At 43.3% G+C, this 17,867-nt stretch overlaps 1 protein-coding gene across 1 annotated transcript in view; it reads left to right on the top strand.

Annotated features, from left to right (window-relative positions):
- Positions 1–9,355: 9,355 nt before the first annotated feature.
- Positions 9,356–17,867, top strand: part of NOTCH2 (notch receptor 2) — a 73,205-nt gene continuing 64,693 nt past the window's right edge. The window contains exon 1 of the mRNA XM_057372802.1: positions 9,356–9,447. Within this exon, the coding sequence (XP_057228785.1) occupies positions 9,377–9,447 (71 nt within the window). The 5' untranslated portion in view covers positions 9,356–9,376. The remainder of the gene's footprint in view (positions 9,448–17,867) is intronic.

The following is a 17,867-nucleotide window of genomic DNA, read 5'->3' as shown; positions in this document are numbered from 1 at the left end:
CCGCGCTCCCGCCGGGGAAGGGCAGCCGGGGCCGGGTGACATCGCGCGGGGGGCCCGGGACCGCCGGCGCTTCGTGCGAGCGGCCCCCGARCCGGGCGGGCGCGGGGCTGGCGGGGGCGGCGGGCTGAGCCCCGTGGGAACGGCGCTCCCTCAGGAGCCCCTGSCCGGGGGAGCCGCGAAGCCGCCCCTGGCTGGCCGTGCGCGGCAGCGATGGATGCGCTGCTCCCGGGGAGCTGGAGGGTCGGGGACTCAAAACACGGGAGGAAAGCGTTTGCGGCGCCCGTCGCTTCGCATACCTGCGCACCGAGCCTTTGTTGGGGACATTCCTGCACACACACACAGAGAATCTCGGTGTGTCCTCCTCCTCCTCCTCCGTCTAATCAGTCCAGGCGCGATGAAGCCATGTGTGCACATCGGAGGGAAGTGCCGCTTTTTGTCACTTTCCCCTTGCACGCTGGCGTTTGCGTTATGTTTGAAGCTGGTCTGGAGCACTGGTTCATKGCCATAACTGGTGGGTTCTGATGGAAATCTCATGGCACTTCCAGCAGCTCCAGCTCCCGGCAGTGAGGCTTGTGCAGCCTTAAAGCTATCGAGGACCAGCAGTCATTGACTACTTGCGTGCCTTCTCATTCCTTGTTTTTACTCTTGAGAGGCTGGATTGCTCTTCAGATGACTTGAGAACAGTGTAGAAATGGGACAAAGTCTTAGTAGAAGTTGTTTAGGGATGAGCGAGCAAGACTCCGATAATTGCAGTAGTTTTGTTGTTCAGTATGGTTACGAGTGGTAATTGTTGTATGCGGAGTTTAACCGCGTCTTGCTACTTTGTATAGAGATTGTATGCTAGGTCAGTCAATCGATCTGTTTTGACTTTGAAATGGTCAGTATTTGTCTCCTGGGAGGAGAAATGCTGTTGGGTTTGTTGTTTTTTTTTTTTTCCATCAATCCCCTCTGAGACCTGATTTAGTGTTGCTAATATGTTACAAGAAGATGGTTGGAGGTTTAAAAAAGCGGTTTCACAAATGTGTTCTGTCTAGGTTTGTTCAAAAGGAAAATTACCGGGTCTTGCAAGAGTAGGTGTCTTAGAAATACACTTTCGTGGTAGCATAGACTTGTGTGTAGTGTTATTTCTGGAAAAGGCTTACACAGTCCAATAGGATGGCAAAATACTGATTTTGCAAAGACTAAATGTTGTGTCCACTTAGTGAAACTATACTTTCGTACGAGCAACCTAGCAGTTTATTGCTGGCCCATTCCCCTAGGGGCTGAGAGGAGATGTTGTCACTTGCCTGGGTATGGACACCTGAGGTGGTTGGGGTCCTCCCATGCTGCCGATATTTTTCACYCCTTTGTGGGTGAAATCTCTTTCTGGAGCTGAGCATAAGTTGGTTAGCTGATGATGACAAATTCAGGCTGAAAGTGACTCCTGTTGTTCGTGAGATACTGACCTGCATCTGGTTCCTGGGAATGGGAGCTGTGGCTTGGATTAATGGGAAAGATGAAGTCACCGAAAGRGTATTTTCAGGTGCATATTCAACTGGCTTGATGCTCTTGTGCAAGAGAGGGCAGGTACCTGATGTCAGCCCTCTTGGTCAATAAATAGGAGGCTCCTGGATGCACGGAGCRCTATGGTTTGGACTACTCAGCCTTGTCTCATCATGCAAGCCCCATGGTGCAGCAACTCGCTTTTCCAGTTTAGTTTTGCAAAGGGCTGCAGTTGAAGGTGCAGTAAGCTGGGGTGGGGCAGCAACACCTGCGCTTTTGGTGAGGATACTCACCTGATAATTGCTGGGAACCATTCGCTTCTCTTCTGATCAGGCAGAGGGATCCCGGCTGTTAAGCCCACCCTAATTACCGCTGTTGTTAACTCCGGTGCTCTGCCTCTCCATGCTGCTCCTCCTTTCCAGCAGGTTACAATCCATTTTTAATCGCTGCTGTGCTGGCGTGGACTGCAGTTTGAGGTCTTTAGTATTCACACGGTGAAATGTGGAGGACTTCAGATAGCGCTGACAGTGCCGGTCTGCTTGATATGGATTTGCTTGTGGGAGAGCAAGTTTGACTTGATTTTCTGAAGGTGTTACCATCTATCAAATTTGTTCTTATCAAAGATGCTGATTTAGACTTTCAAAAGGCAGCGTTATGAAAATCTGGCTAACTCACATCACTTCCTGCAGGGCATCACTTAGTCAGATTAGAAATACGTGAAGATCCTCCTGCTCATGTTCTCAGGACTTGAATCCTTGGGAAAGGAAAAGAAAGGAGGACTCATGCCTCTGGTGGCATTTGGCATTCGAATCTCTTTCAGTGGATGGGTTGGGTTCTTGTCAGCTTCCACAGCTACTTCCCCACCTTTTTTTTTTTATTTGCTACTGTTGCAATAACTGGGTGATTCCCTTCAGTAGGCTCTGGTCCTGTTCAGGTTCTTCCACTTTCAAAACTGGTGTCTGTACCATGAGAGGATATGGGTGGCTGGACTTTGAACCCAGGACAAGGAGTAGGTGGAAAAGCAGTGACAGGACACTTGCAGGCTTTTTCTTTGGGACTCTGGAATATATCTTACTTAGCATCAAAACCAAGCAGTCACAATCCATAGCTCCAGATGTAGCATGGTTTTCTTGAAGTTCGTGCTCTTGGCTGATGATTCTTAAGTGGGGCATTGATACAGTGATTAGTAATTCTCATCCCTGCTTTGGGACACCTTCCAGAAATGTCGTCCATATTGTAGAAAAAGGAGCTTTCCTAAGTATCTGCATCAAAAAGTCCTTTTGCAAACTTTTTATATTCTCAGTTTCTCTGAATTCACTTTGAAATCATTTTGCAACAGAAGTCAAGGGCTTGTCTAGGAGAAATAGCGCTTATATCATTCTAAGCTGGGTCATCTGAGATCTGCAGAAATAATCGTKCGTTCTGTTTAGAAAATAGTCTGTTCCTAGGGCACATGTCCTTTTTTTAGACTGCCATGGGGATGAAAAAAGAGCTTTGTATCTCAAAATGGCATGGGCGTCTGCTGTTTGTTCCATGCAGCAAGTCTTCCTCTCGTCCCTCTGACATCACCCGGGACGGCTGCAGAAGCGCTGCTCGGCACAAGCAGTGGGATAACATTTCTGCACGGGCAGACATGCTTAACGTTCAAATTAATAAAGATTTAGTGCTGCAGAATGACGGAAGACTTGGGAGAAGAGGCGAGCATGGCTCCTGCCTGCCAGATTGCCATGGAAACACCAATACCTCTTCAGCTCTTTAATTGCCTTCCCTACATTTTTTTGTTGAAAACTTTTTTTTTTTTTTTTTTTTTTTTTTCCCTAACTGAGTGCTTTATGTTGCAGTTCTGGATTTTAGGCATTTTGGCTTTGTTTGGAAAACTGAAAATGGGGGAAGGCGGAGAACAGTAGCTGTGTGGGGAGATGGAGAATRTGGTGACTGACAGCCTTTCAAACTGTTTTACAAGTTCTTCCTAAATTTAGCATCTCTTATAATGTGAGCTTTTATCAATAGTTTTTCAGCAGCAGCWGTGTCACATGAACTGTAGCTGCATCTGATATAAATATCAGTGTTTCTGCAGCTTCCTGGGCTTAAAATCCCGGCAATGAAAGACTTCAACTCTACCTGTGAATTTGCAGGATGGTTCCCAGCTCTGTGSTTAGGARGGTCAATYAGCAGTTTTTGCTGGTCCTAGATGKTGGAAGAGGAATTTGAACCAGATCATGGCAGGGCACGGAGTTCTGTGTGTCTTGAGAGCTTCATGTAGTTAGATTTGCTACTGGCATCCTCAAATTAAAAAAAAAACCAAACCAAAACCAAACCTGATGAGCTAGTAAAGCAGAATTTCTTTGTGTTTATGGGCTTGTTCTTCTGAAATCCACTTAAATATTTTCTTTTCAAATTTTTTTTGCATTTGTCTAGAGACATTAGTGAAGGAAACCACTTTAGCTGTTAGTGTTTTCTCTCCCAAAAGGTATAGGCTGTTGGTTGAGTGCCTTCACACTCCTCTGAGCTCTGCTTAACTTCTCAGTTGATGAGACTTGCATTATCCAATTGATTTCAGGCTTTTGTGTGTAAAAACAGTGGAGATGTCTTAATCTGATTAAAGCAATTCACTTTACAGACTATTTCCATGCCCTGTAGACAAGCTTTTTCTTTAACTACTACCTTCTGTGTATGAAGCACAAACTGTTCAGCTTGTTCAAATTCTCCAAATGTTAATGGTTTCTAAATCTGAGCTGAGTATAAGGCTTTACTGCTTTTTCTCAGTAAGGATTTTTACCAGTTTGCTTCCTTCCCCCTCCATGTGCTTGTAGAATGATCTTTTCTTCAGGAGCAAAAAAAAAAGAAAAATAGAAAGCTCTTTTCCTCTTTTCAGCTAGCTGGTATTTACTAGTGGGTTCTTCCTTGGTGTATAATCTCACTGGAACTGTAATCTCTTGAGGTTAGTGAATAGCGTAATTAGTCCTTTGTGGTTTTCCTCCAAAATTTGGTTATCTTTGGGTATTCTCTCCATATGTACACTGCTGCTTACTCCTTACCAGCTCTTTCAGCAGTTGTTTGCGTGGTGTGCAGTGCTGCTGTGGAAGCGTTTTTTTTTTCCCTTGCTGCACATCAGGACCTTCCTCCAGAATGCACCTCATATTTCAGCAGTAACTGCTTTTTTCACGCTCTGTTTTTCCTGAAGGGAATCAGCAGCTGTCTTTCTCTCCCTTGGAATTTGAGACCCCCTTGATTTGTTGTGGAACTGGTGTTTCTGGCCATGCTGATGGTTGTCCTCTTCAGAGCTGATCCACCTCTGACAAGCAGCCCTGAGGATGGGATTTTCCATGAGTTTTGTGTTGCTGTTGTTTGAGGGCTTCAAATCCTTTTTCCTCCTCTCTCTTAAGATGTAGTTGAAATGACAGGCTCTTTCTCATTAATCTCAGTCGAGACAGAAAATTCACTGACTGCATAAAGGTTATTGAAACCTGTTTTGTCCATAAGTTTTCTTTCTAGGCTTAAATGTGTTTTTAGCCTAACTTTTCTTCTGTGTTCAAGTTGTTTTCCACCCACTCCCACAAGAGAGCTTTTGAGCCTGTGGACAAGCTTTAACCACACAGGACAAAGGTCTTGTTTCTGATACAGAGTTTCTATGAACTTAATGAAAAACTTATGGACAGAAARAGGAGAGAGATACATACATCATCCTCCCAAGGAGAAAGCTGTACCAGCARCTCAGCTGTGTTCTCTGCTGGGACATAATCTCCCATTATTTAAAGGAAAACCTTTGGTCAGAGCCTGCACCTTCTGAGATGCAGKATAATCGATGACAAAGCTACAGGAAATCAGCTTTCTAACATCTCTTTCTCACAGCATGAATTGTTTTGTATTTTTCTTTTCTGTTTCTGCTCGACTTTTTCTGAACTTGTGGGCAAGGAGTATATTGGCATTACTTTCCTTTCTGTAATTATAAAAAAGTCCTTTCAGACTTGCTCTGGTTGTGGCTCTGCTTCCCTATAGCAAAGCTCTCTTAAAAAGCTGAACTTGGACACTTATAGCCTCTGATCTTAATCCTACACTATTTCTTWTAATTTTCTAGCCCAGAGAATATTTGAATTTATAGTGGGCAGATGAAGTGTGAAAACTAAATCACAACATCCAGATCATCTTGGCATCATAAAGAACAATGAGGCAGAAACAAAACTTTTATTTTTCCCCTAGATTTACTTTAACTGTCTCTTTGGCCAAACAGAATAACTAAATCTAGGCAGAATTGTGCTCCAGTTGAGAGCTTTGGATTTGGATGTTGAAAATCACAGCATTCTCTATAGTGTATCTTGTGCTGGTTTTACCGCAGTGGTTATCTGGTTTTCCCTCTGGCCTTGMAAAGAGTCTTGGTAGGATGTTAAATGTCAGGTTAGAGTTTGCATCTCAATGCAGGCGTGTGCAAGGGTTTTCTGCAGGCTGGGAAGTATCAYTTATAGTGTTCATCTTGCCTGCACTCAAGAGCCCTTTTGGGAGAAGCCCTTCAAACTTGGCTACAGTGAGTGCTAAAAATTGGGTACTCCTTTCTGAAATGGTGGCCTGCCCTCTCCAAGAGAAGCCAATCTTTTGAAAACCATTGTGTGCCTTCTCAATATTCCTGCAAAATGCCTAAAAATCATGAGGTTTATCCACTTTCTGGTAGTCTCGGTGGTTTTATCAGGCCATGGCAAGCCCAGAAAACCACCCAACAATTCACTGTTTCTGTTTGTGTTAAACACAGAAGAAAACTGTCAAAAGCAGCTGTCAAAGCCTTGACAGTGTGCTGATGCTGCCTATATATGGCTTCTAGAAAAGTGGCTTTATCTTTTCAAGGCAAGGCTGCCTTCTCTCATGCTGTACACACCAGAGTATTTCCAGTTAACATAGTGCATGTAGCAAAACAAACTTTATATACTGGTTGAGGTAGGAGGTAGTTTCTGGTACTTTCAACTCTTGATCACAACATGGTACAGTAGCAGAGAAGTAGTTTTTGAAGTGAGTCGTGTTGAAATGCCCTGGTTTTGCATGTGTTGTGAAATTATGAAAGATACAGTGAAATACAGGAAGACAGTGCTTTGTGCACAGAAATTCTAATTTTACTCTGAGAACTGTGGTCTTCTATTTCCCTTGTGATTTCTTGCTTTTCCAAGAGAAGTCACATGACTCTTAAATACTTATTTTAATATAGAATATGGTTACATTTACATTCACTTCAGCTTTAGTTGATTTCAAAGTATTTCTATTCAGCCTATATTAGTCTAAAGCTGAAAAAGTACAAAGTATTTTTGTATTTGTTTTCTTAGCTTCTTTCACTACTGAATTACTATACACAATATATACAGATTTAAAAGTTTATTGTCCCGTTGTCTCCGTGAAAAAACTGCTAAGGCTGGTAGTAGTTTAATGGCCTGCTAAACAGCAGTTCAAGGGGGGAATAATTTGTCAGAAACCCGAGGAAAATTAATGATTACTTTGCTAAAGCCTCTGTGCTGTGTCTGTATTTGGAATCCAAACTGGAATCCCTGACTGGGATCCTTACTGTGACCCCGAAAGCCGTCAGCCTCTCATTCCCCTCTGTTGAGTTGTGCTGGAAGGTGTTTTTGGCCAAGTGCTGGTTAAGCTTTTACTACATGGGTTACAAAATCAACTGGCTGCTCAGTTCTCACTGGGGACGCAGGTACTCGACCAGATTACAAAATTGCGTCTGAAAGCACGAGCACAAAAGAAATAATCCTCTGAGTATTTGCTTCACTGGCTTGATTGGTGTGAAAAGAATGAAAACTCAAGGTAGTGAGAGGAGAATACCAAGCCTGCTTCCCCTCCCGGCTCTCTGAAACYCTCCTCCATTCCCCTGGAGTAGCCTGGGTGGTGGGAGTCGTCGGAATCCTGACACTTTCCCTTGGACACAGCGCGGTTTCTCTTGGACACGGTGTAACCGAGCCCTGCTAACTAGAGCTAATCTTTGCTGTGAAAACAAACTGCCRCAGTGTTAGACAGCAGCAGATGAAGTTTGGAGTCAAAGCCATGTGGATGTTGCGGTTAAATGGGATAGAAATTGTCAGACAGGTGCAAGTCAGAGTAAGTGTTTCTGCCCGCTGTGGGGGGGAATGCCATGCAAAATCCGTGTTAATATTTCTGTCGCTTAGTAACCCTGACCTCAGGGGTTATCTCAAAGGGGCTCAGAGTGGAATTTTGTTCATTTCCTGAGAGCTCTGCAGAAGCAGCGCCATCCAAGTGCCCCTTTTTCAGAAATCAAGTTAACAGCAATGAGCATACTTGTATTGTGGGAAACACTGATAATTTTCCCGGGGAACTGGGTTTAATTTAACTGTATTCTCTATAGGGATTGCAAGCATGAAACGTTCCTATAGTGCCTTGTAGTGAGTGTGACCTGTTTATGTGCTCCAGGGTTATTGAAAAATAACACTTCAAGCCCTGGACAGCAGAAMTGCAGTCTGTTCCAAGTTGTCCAGTTGTTGGACTGAATTTGGTCCGGTTGTAAAGAGAGCTTAGTGGGATTGCTGTGTTAACTCTTCTGTTCCTGAGTCCTGTTCCTTAGTCAGCAGCACATCAATTCCAGTGGTGTTTTGGACCAGATTTCCCTGATGCCCCTTGCTGAGTTTGTRCTGAAAATTTAATATCACTTGAGGAAAGGAAAACCATCCTTTAAATAAAAGGGGAGCAGTCATCTTGCAGCAGCTGTCTTGCAAGTGGGCAGTTTAGGTTATTGGATATTATTGATGCCCCTAGGTGCTTTTAATTAAGATTGGTTAAATGCTTTCCCAAATACAACAAGGTGGTGGAAAGGGGGTCTGTAAAGGCGTGGAAGTGTGTGAGTTTGGGGCCAGGAGATAGAACTATTGGCTGGGAAGATGTTGTGACTTCTTGGTATGTGGATAAGTTTAGGATAGGACCCAGGCAATCTGGTTCTGAGAGCTTTATCCCCTAGTTTGGTGCTATTCTAGGCTGTGGTCTAGGTGGACTGGCTAAATTTTTGTGGTTCTGAAGTGCCCTCTGCTCCAGCAGAGTTYCCATAATTCTCACCCTTCTGGTCATTGGAAAGAGCCACTTAGTGCTGCTTCAGGTCCCTGTGAARGTAAAAGCACTTGGGAAAGCTGGAGGTTCCATCAGGACAGACCTCACTAGAGCTTCCTGTGGACTTGGATGAAAATTGACTCGCCCCGAGCTGTATCGTACTTGATGCCTTTTTTAAAAAATGGTAGTGAAAATGTCCAGTTTGAGTTACAGAACATCTCATCAGAAATACCAACTTCTTTGCTGAAAGTTGTTTACGGCTCTGATGTCTTCCATTTACTTCCAAACCAGTCCTGTCTGAAATCAGAGTGGCACAACAGTGTGTGTTGCAGCAAATTCTGGATTGCTGGTGACATTCARCAGGTCAGCTCATGAGGGACAGACACCCCTGTTTCAGTGCCGGGCATCCCTAGAGATAGTAAAAAAGAAGGAAGGAATTTGAGACAGTATTCTGGAAGAAGGCTTAGGAGTAGCTGCTTTGTATTTTAGAGCATTTCAGTCCAGAATTTTTGTCAGAAAGCAGTGACTGAGGACACATAACCCAAAGTACACAAGTGTTGACATGAATTTCTTTGGAGCTTGCTGAAATTACTGCACACTTTGCTTTGAAAACCTACCTTAAAGAAATTCTGGAAAGATTTGGTTGCCTGATGAACAAATCTGTATTTGATTCTTCTTTCAGTCTGGCTCTTTTGATGCTGCCAGAGATGAAATTAAACTATGCGATAGTGCCTTTGTTTTTGTTCCAGTCCTATAAAATTTTCATTCCCCCAAATACGCTAATGAAGCTTTGACTTGACACGTATTGTGGGTACGGGTTTGATGGTTGTTTTCTTTTCTTTCAGCTCTGCAGTGTATGGATGAGTCCAAGCCATGTGTAAATGAGGGAAAGTGCATTCCATTTCAAAATGGTACAGGATATTGCAAGTAAGTTGGTTTCATTTCTAATCAATTTAATTACCAGTTTTCTTTCCTTCAGGACCCTAGCCAGAAAGGAAATGTGAATCTTTAAAATTTTCTTACTGGGTTATTTCAGCATAACAGTTTTAGCACACTTGGTGTTTCTTTATAATGTGCTAGTTGTTGTGTACTGGCTTTTTGTAATGTAAGAAATCTGGAATTTTTGTTCAGTGTTCRGGTTTGGATCTGGTCAGTTGGATTTCTTTGCATTAGGTTGGGAACTGAGGCCAAACTGATCACAGAGGTAAACTCTGTACCTTGTTTCCAGACCCACAAGCTCAGTTGAAACTTGCTCTCCATCTTATAGCTTGCCATACTTTGTAGAGCTCCAGCCCCAATTTGAATATTTTTGAGGTATTTCAGGACCATTCTGCACTCTGAAGTGTGCCAATTCCCTTCTACTGCTCGAGTGCAAGTAATGCTGTGAGTTGCCAAAACTCACTGCCCCCCACCCCCAGCTGAACATGCACATTTGTTTTCATCATGTAAATTGATTTTGATAAATGCTGACACCCATCTTCAGTGGTGCCTTCACTTTGTTGCTGCATGTGAAGCTCATCAGCAGGARCTTTGTCAGGGTGTGTGTTATCTGGAGAGTATCACATTTATGTAAATGCAGTTCACCTTTCAAACTGGAGTACTTAGTTTTTGGGGGTTTTTTTTGAATGAAGTGATATTTTGCCAAAGGATGAATCCTCTTGGTTTGGCCAGGTTAATTTGTCTGCAGTAAATAGATTATTTTCTAAAGGTTGTTTATTTCATCAGTTCAAGTGGTACCATTTTCTAGCATGTTGAAACATTGTCTTAATACCAGAAAACTATTCTTTAAATATTGGTGATTTTTCTCGTGTTGATTTAGCTTGGCTGACACACAGCTCTACTCTTCACACTTCTCCACACATCCATCTTCCCTAACCACAACCTTTAGTTCTCTATTAATGTGGTACATAAAGCTTGATGTGCTTAAGTTGCTCCTGTGGCACACAAAGGGGAAATCAYAATCTAATTTGAGGTTCTTCTCAGGTTCAAATCAATACCTGATGTGCAGAAGTGTCACAGAAGAGCAAATACAAAACTTGTTATTCCTTGTGTGGTTCTTTTAAAATTTCAAACTCCTACTGCTTCCTGTTATTTTCCTTTTCAATGCCTTGATAATTGCCTTTATAATGATGTCAACTTATATGAGCTGCCCTTCTGAAAAGAGAGCTAGAACTTTTCCTGCTTTTGGCTTGTATTTTAAACTGAAGCGAGAAATAGGTGTGTTTTGTAGGTCGTTCTGATGTGTACTTAAGCATGTTAGTCTGGAGCCAAAGTATGTAAGTCATAATGAAGGTAATAAACGACTGGTATTGATGTTGGTGCTGCTTGTACCTTCCTAATGATGTTTTCTCCAACTTGATTGTTCCTCTTAACCACGTCTTAACAATTGTTTTTTGCAGCCTGAGTTGGTTTATCTGATGAACTTCTGTTCACTATTTGTGGTGCAGTCCAGATCTTGACATATTTCCCTCATCACAAAGGCAGCTTTGACCACGGTTACATTTTTTTTTAGCACAGTTATTTATAATTCTAATGTTGCCTTCCTCCTTTTTGTGCAAAATGTTCTTGCAGGTTTTAAGCCAGCCCTTCCTTCAAGAAACAGCTCAGTTCCTTTGCAGGTGCCATAGCAATTGGAAAGGCTGATAGCTGTATACAGAGATTAGTATGTGTCTGTTTTTTAGTTCTTGCTCAAGAGCTCTTTTTTGCAGAAAGGAAGGAAAAAGGTAGCAAAACCCACCTCAATTGTGGAGGTGGTGTTCCTTCTCTACCTTTAGCAAGATGATTCTTAGCATCCTGTTTTGGTTTTAACTTTTTTTTTTTCTTTCCTGCACTATGAGGAACTCTGAATAGGGGAACTTTCTATCCGGTTTAGTAACCTAAATGACTTTCTGAATTTCTGATGGCTGTAGGAGTAGAAATGTATTGCTCAGGAAACTGAATTTATYACTAAAGCAAGTGGCTTGGTTTCTAGGTCTGCAGGATCTCTCAGTGATTAGCAGCATCTGCACCCCTTCCACTTTTTTCACGTTATCTGCAGTACTTCCTCTGCTGGGCAATAAGTTATTATAACAGGCTCTCTTCCTCTTTCTGTATCTCCTCTTGCCTGAGCTGTTTGTTGTAGTGTGGCCAGGCCATCCAGTCAGTCTTGCTGTCTCCTAAGAATCAAGCRAACTGCTGAGGGAGAACCTGCATCAGCAATAACCAAATGTGATAAGATATGAGTAAGCTCTGATAACAAATCACCTAGCCTAGGTATTTATCCCGGCAGTGGATGGCAGCATGTTGCTGAAGCAGCTCTCTTTGTCTGAAAATCCTGTAGCATCGACTCCATTGAAAGAGAAAGCTTGTTTTCTGCTAAGAAACCTTTATGATGGTGTATCTGGCATGTGTTATGGGAACAGTGATTGTGAACCCTGTGAGGAAGCCGGGGTTGCAGCTTTATCAGATTGCTCTTGTGAGCGCCCTTTAAGTAGCTCTGTTCCCCTGGTGACGCTGCTGGCCCATGGCTGTCATTCTGTGGCACTGCTCGATAGTTACTGACCTCCTCTGACCTTGATTTTATATTTAGAAAATTGCGCATTCCTGTGTTTGCATCTTCCAAAGCCAGATTTTTTTGTGTGAGAGCTCTTTCTACACTCATTCAGTGAGTCTCATGGTGAGGGTGCAGGCCTTTTTCCAAGGTATATGTCTGTATCCGCAGCGGCAGTGAAGGAGGCCCATCCTTCCAAGCTTTCAAGGTCCTGCTTTGAAAAAAGGCAATTTCAGTAGGAAGTTTGGCTTTCCTTCKCACTGTGATGGGTTTTTTGTTATGATGGGTGGGGTGTTTTTTCCTCAAAGCATCTCCAGGCAGTCTTTTACACATACACATTGAGGTGTCAAGCATGAAGGAGCCTTCTTGCATCCTTTCTTTCCWCAGAGAAGCAGGATAACAGTTCCTTGTTGCCTAATGCTGTTTGTGAACACTACAACAAACTGATTTCTTGTCTCCCTGCTGCTGGATGAGTGGGAAGCAGTAGTAGGAAGAATCTGTGGGGCAGTGCTGTGAACTTGCAGCATTTTCTGCAGTTGCAGCAGACTGGGGAGGAAGGTGTGGGTACARGGAGCTGTTTCAAGGACAAGCAGAGCAGAGATTTTGGCATCGCTGCCTGTTGTTTTCTGAGCATGAGGATCTGCTCTGCTGCAGGTGCATGTAGGACTGGGCAGCGCCTCTGTGCTTGGAATGGGGCAGGGTCAGATCAGAGTCTCTTAACTGATTTCCCCATGTCCCACAGCTGTGGCCTCTCCCAGCTTCCCACCCCAGTGGCAGAGAGCAGAAGCAAGAGTGTGCCAGGGAGAGAAGCAGAAGTGGGAAGGGAGTTGCCATAGGGGTGCTGCAAGGTTTAGGGAGGAAACTGGGCCTTGCTACTTCTCGTGCTTGGCAGGCTTTGAGGATTGAATTTTTGACCTTAGGAYTGTTACAATTTGTGTATCCAGAAGGGATTGCTGTACCTCTGTGAAACCAAGTACTGCTTTAACACTAAGGTCTTTTGTTAGTCCCAATGGTGTAAAAAACGCTCAGAGCTGTGCTTAGCCTAATGGGGACACCGGAGTGCCAAAAGGAAAGTCTCCTTCAGCACATCCTTTCATGCCCCAAGCTGGCAGGGTTTGTACAGCTTTGTGTGCCTCTGTCTCTTCAGTGAGCAGTGTTCCTCATACTCTGTGCTGAAGTTTGTGCACCTTTTACATTGCATGATACAGTTTCTGCCTCTTCTGTGTAGATTGGCAACAGGAGAACCTCAAAAAAAATACTAAGCTCAAAGCCAAGCAATAGCATGGCAATAAGAGGCTCCTATCCTAATTCTAGCTCCAGTAACTTCAACTCCCTTTCAAGGCTTTTTTTTACCTTTCCTTCTGGATGGATCTTCATAAATGAATTTTAACTTGGATTTAAGAGGACTTCTGGGGCTAGAGACAAGATGTTAGACTGCAGAACTGCTTTTGAGACTGCAGCTGATATCTTCTTAGGATCTGTCTCGAGAGACTAATCACTCCTAGAGCAGTGAATGGGGAATACCCATAGGAGACCTTGTAGCAGGATGAGGTCTGAGAGTTTTCCACAAGAGGCTAAATGCAGAAGTTGAGAAGTTGTCCCTTTCTGAGAATGGTCTGCCCTTTTCTGTTTCCTTMTGTCTCCTTTCAGAAGTTAAAGGAGACCCTTGAGACCAGGGCAGAGGAAAGAGGGGAGAGTACACGCTCTGCTAGCTTAGATCCTGGGAACGGAGTGGTGATTTTCAGTCAGAATTTTCTATTGTGAGTTACCTGTGCAGACCAAGAGCTYTTCAGGGCCGAAAAAAGCTGAACTAAACTTTGCCTGTTCACACTGTGGCTGCTGTTGCTCCTTGGAGTGCTCCTCTGTAGAGGCACTTTGTGCGGACTGGGAACAATAGCTGAGTGCTGCTTTAAAGGCAGGGCAGGGAGGCCGTCCCATCCCATGGTTTGCATTCAAAGTATGACGCATAAATGGGCGCCTTGAGACATGGGAAGGAGCGTTTGTAAAGCTAACCAGAGAATCCTGTTCTCCCTCCCGAGAGGAGGTGTAGGTGTGGGAGTCAGAACCCGGGAGCCAGAGGGAAGTCTGGTTAAAATCTGTAACAAAATAGCTGAGACCCTTCTCACGTTAGTCATCAGRCTGCATTTTTTTCCCCTCTCCCTTGAAGCATCTTCCAATCAAAGTTGAGGGAGTGTTGGGTTGAAGAGGGGGAGAAGCAGGACTATGAGGAAATTCTTCTCTTCGCTTTTTTAAATTAAAACCATATGCTTTCTTCTGTGCATCTCCAGATGATATCATGGGCCTGAGTAGAAAACTCCCATGAAAATCAAACATCTGGAAGTCTGGTTAAAATTGTCTATAAGGTGCATTTGAAGTGACTGTCTTATGAATGTGCCCAGGCAAATATAGTACAGCAGATGAAGAAGTTTTTCCAACAGACTAGACATMTTTTCCAGAAGTCTGTTGAAAGCAGGGGAGAACTAAGTTTTGGAAGGTAAATTYGATGTAGTTTCGTGGCAGAAGAGCTGAAAGCACAGCTTTTTCAGTCTTCTACTTTGATTTGCAGCATTAGATTATGAGACTGAATGCAGCTCTCTGGACTTGTGGATACTTCAAATTTGGATAAATACCTTGGTTTTGTTTTCACGTCTCTTGTTTAGCTCCATGAGAGCCTGAGCTAAGGCAAATGCAGGCTGGAGCTGAAAAGGAGGAGGAAAAAAAAAAAAGGCTGAGCTCTAAAGTATTTGTGCTGGAAAGTAGCCCAGAGAGAGTAAAGGAGAAGCTTTAATTAGAAGCAGCTGCATAGCTGATGCAGCCCACAGGACATTTTCCCATTTCAAACTCTCTAGCTTTCAGAAATCATGATTTGAATTAAGTTGTATGTGAAATTTGTTCTTAAAAGATTAAATTCCTGTTGAAGTAGGTTGAGACCTCATGTGCTCCCAGAAAGTGCCAGAACAAACTTCATCTTCCTGTTACTTTTTCTGAGTGTTAGATGGAAAACTGAGGAGAAACAGTGGCTTTTATTTGGAAAAGATTTGGTTTCCTGTTCTGAGCATGTCATTTGGAGCTGACACAAGCTGCTACAATTTTAAGCTGCTCTGTAGACAAGTGGGTTTTTTTTCCTCTCCTAAAGAGAACTTGAAAGAGTAGGTTGGGATGAGAGCAGAGCAGGGGTGGTGGGAAGCTGGAGTTGCTGTTGAGTTTAATCATATCCTTTAAAAAAGTCTGGACTTAGACTGTGTGTTTTTAGTGTTTGCCTCTATTTTTAGAGAAACAATGTGGTGTCCAACATGAATCGGGAGCAAATATTTGCAGTGCTGTCTACACCAACATTTAGTACTAAATTACTAGTATTTGTGCCTAGAAATGTTGATGATAGGAGAGATGGTTGGAAATCTGGACTGTAGGTTTTTTGTTCTTTAATGTTCAAAAAAGGATCGCACTGAATTGCTGGAGGGGAAAATTTTGTGACTCTGTGACCAAGCACTTTTCCAGGAGGAGAACAAAATTATGGGTACAAGGGCCATGTATACCTGACCTACCATCTTTCCACAGGCAGACGTTCCTTCTTCCAGATATAAAGACCTAAAGTTGAAAGAGTTTTTGCTTTTCCCTGTTGGAACGCTCCCTCAGGTTTTTCTGATTAGCCTCAGAAGATACCAGAACAAGCCTGGTCTTGGAATGCTCCTCAACTTTGTACCAGAATGTTTGTGTACAAAATGCTGGGCCGTTGGTGGGTGATGGTTGTCTCAGAGCACACGTTTCAGCTTTCCTTTTAATTCATACCAGCAGTACCCTTAATCAGTGTTTAGGGTCCCTTCTCCCTCCTGTCTACGGGCAACAGTTCAATGCACCTTCCAGTATCCCTGAGCATTGGGAGGTTGGAGAGAAGACATGTTTAGGGGGTTTATCTACTTGTGGACAAAACATTAAGTGTTCCTCCAGACTTTCTGGTTTGCTTTATGGCCTTTCAATGAAAAAGCACTTTAGGATTTAACTTTTAGGTGCGTTTTGCTTTATTTTGTAGTTGCTGATGGAGTGGGTGGTATTGGAGGAGCTCTTGTTTGCCTGATGAGATGGCCTAGGTGGGGTTCTGTGAAGTTCTGGTTAGTTGCTCTTTCTTTTACTGTAAAGAGAATTACAAGCACATGTCCGATGCCTGCGGCTGTTAGTCTGAGGCGCTCGGTGCGCTGCTGCCTGGCAGTGATGAAACCAGGAGAAATCCCTAAAACCAGCTCTTGGTAAGGCTTCTGGGAGGAAGTTCAGGCTGCCTTTACACAACCAAGAGCTGCGCAGAGATGTCCAGAGACATGATTTAACTGTGGTTGCCCAGACRGTCTGTGAGCAGAGCCAGCGCACCGTGTGCAGGCTTGAATGCCGTGGGAGTCGAGCAGTGCTCCAGCTCCTGGCACAGCTGTCTTTGCTGGGTGCCAGATTTCGATGTGATCCAGCTCCTACAAAGCCGTGCTGTAGCCCACTGGCGTTTGGACTAATTTCCAGCCTGAAGCAAGGTTTTGAATGTTAAAGGGAGCCTATAGCACTGTGGGGTTTAGACCCAGAATGCCCCGAGACTGTCTCTTGTGTGATGTGGCTGCAGCTCACGCTGACCCACAGCCTTCGGCTGTTACACCAAGGATGGCACGAGGGGCAGAGGATATTCTGCATTGGTATTGTCTCAGGACTTGCTTTCTGTAACTTTATTAATCCTGCCTTGCCCTGCAAAATCTCTTCTTTCATGTYTGTTCTTGGGTATGAAGTTGAAAGTATTAAGGTATGGTGAAAGGAGCCTAATTTGGGTGTGAGCAATGGTAAATTACAATTATGCACATATGACTTTCCTGCTTTAGACCTATGGCTAGAGCTAGTTAATAAATTTTAACATGAGAAAAAACAGTTGTGGTCATCTAGTAATGACCCCTTGCATAACTTGGATAATAACCTCTCTGAATAGCTTTGTTTGAACTAGCGTGCATACTCTTCCTGAAACAGCCAATCCTGGTGTTCTTTTAAACAAGCATGAGTGATGGAGAAATTCCACTGCAACCTTAAATGCGTTGTTCCAGTTGTTTCTCTGCTGCTGAGAGACTTTGTGTAACTCTGTGTCTGAAAATAAAGATACTACCCTATTTCTAATTTAAATTAGTCTAGCCTAAACTTTTAAAAGATTAGTTATGTTATCCCTGTGTCTTCTAGATTGGGAATTATTGTTAAATCTTCATTTCATAGTGGATACTTGGARCTTTTGATTGACTCTCTTTTGATTATGTTCCCTTTTTCTTTCACTAAATAGCCRGAGCCACCTGAGCTTTTCATTGTGGCCAGAGTTTTCTATTAATCATTACTTTTTGCTTCTTTGAATTAATTTTAGCTCTTTCCTCTTAAAGAGCAAACACCAGAACTGATGTATTGGTTGTACCAAGCATTTATCAGGTGTAGCATAATCTCATTTATTCTTACTTGATATTTGCTGTTTGTACATGTGAGGCATTCCTAGCCAAACTATCATGCCAGGAATTCACATTTATGTGACTGTTAGGAACCCTCAGAGCAAATATGTTGTTCCCAGTGCAGTCTCCTGTTTTTGGGGGATGCTGTATGTGTTTTGCTTCTAGACATGATTTTGCAGTGCTTAAGTGCATTTTGGGTGCTGACTGCTTTATTAAGCATATTGCTACTCTCTGTCAAGAACTTGTATTCTCTCTTGCCTGCACGTTTGACCAGCATTGATGTTTTCCCTTGTTAATCATCAATAGATGTGTTGAATAGCATAAGAACAATGGCAGATTCCTGTAGGATTCTGTTTAAAATGCAGCTT

This window comes from Malurus melanocephalus, unplaced genomic scaffold (genome assembly GCF_030028575.1).
Source record: "Malurus melanocephalus ecotype Western Australia unplaced genomic scaffold, MMel_1.1 scaffold_178, whole genome shotgun sequence".
In the NCBI taxonomy this organism is placed as follows: Eukaryota; Metazoa; Chordata; class Aves; order Passeriformes; family Maluridae; genus Malurus; species Malurus melanocephalus.
Note: the sequence above shows the minus strand (reverse complement) of the source record. Positions and strands in the feature narration are given on the sequence as shown.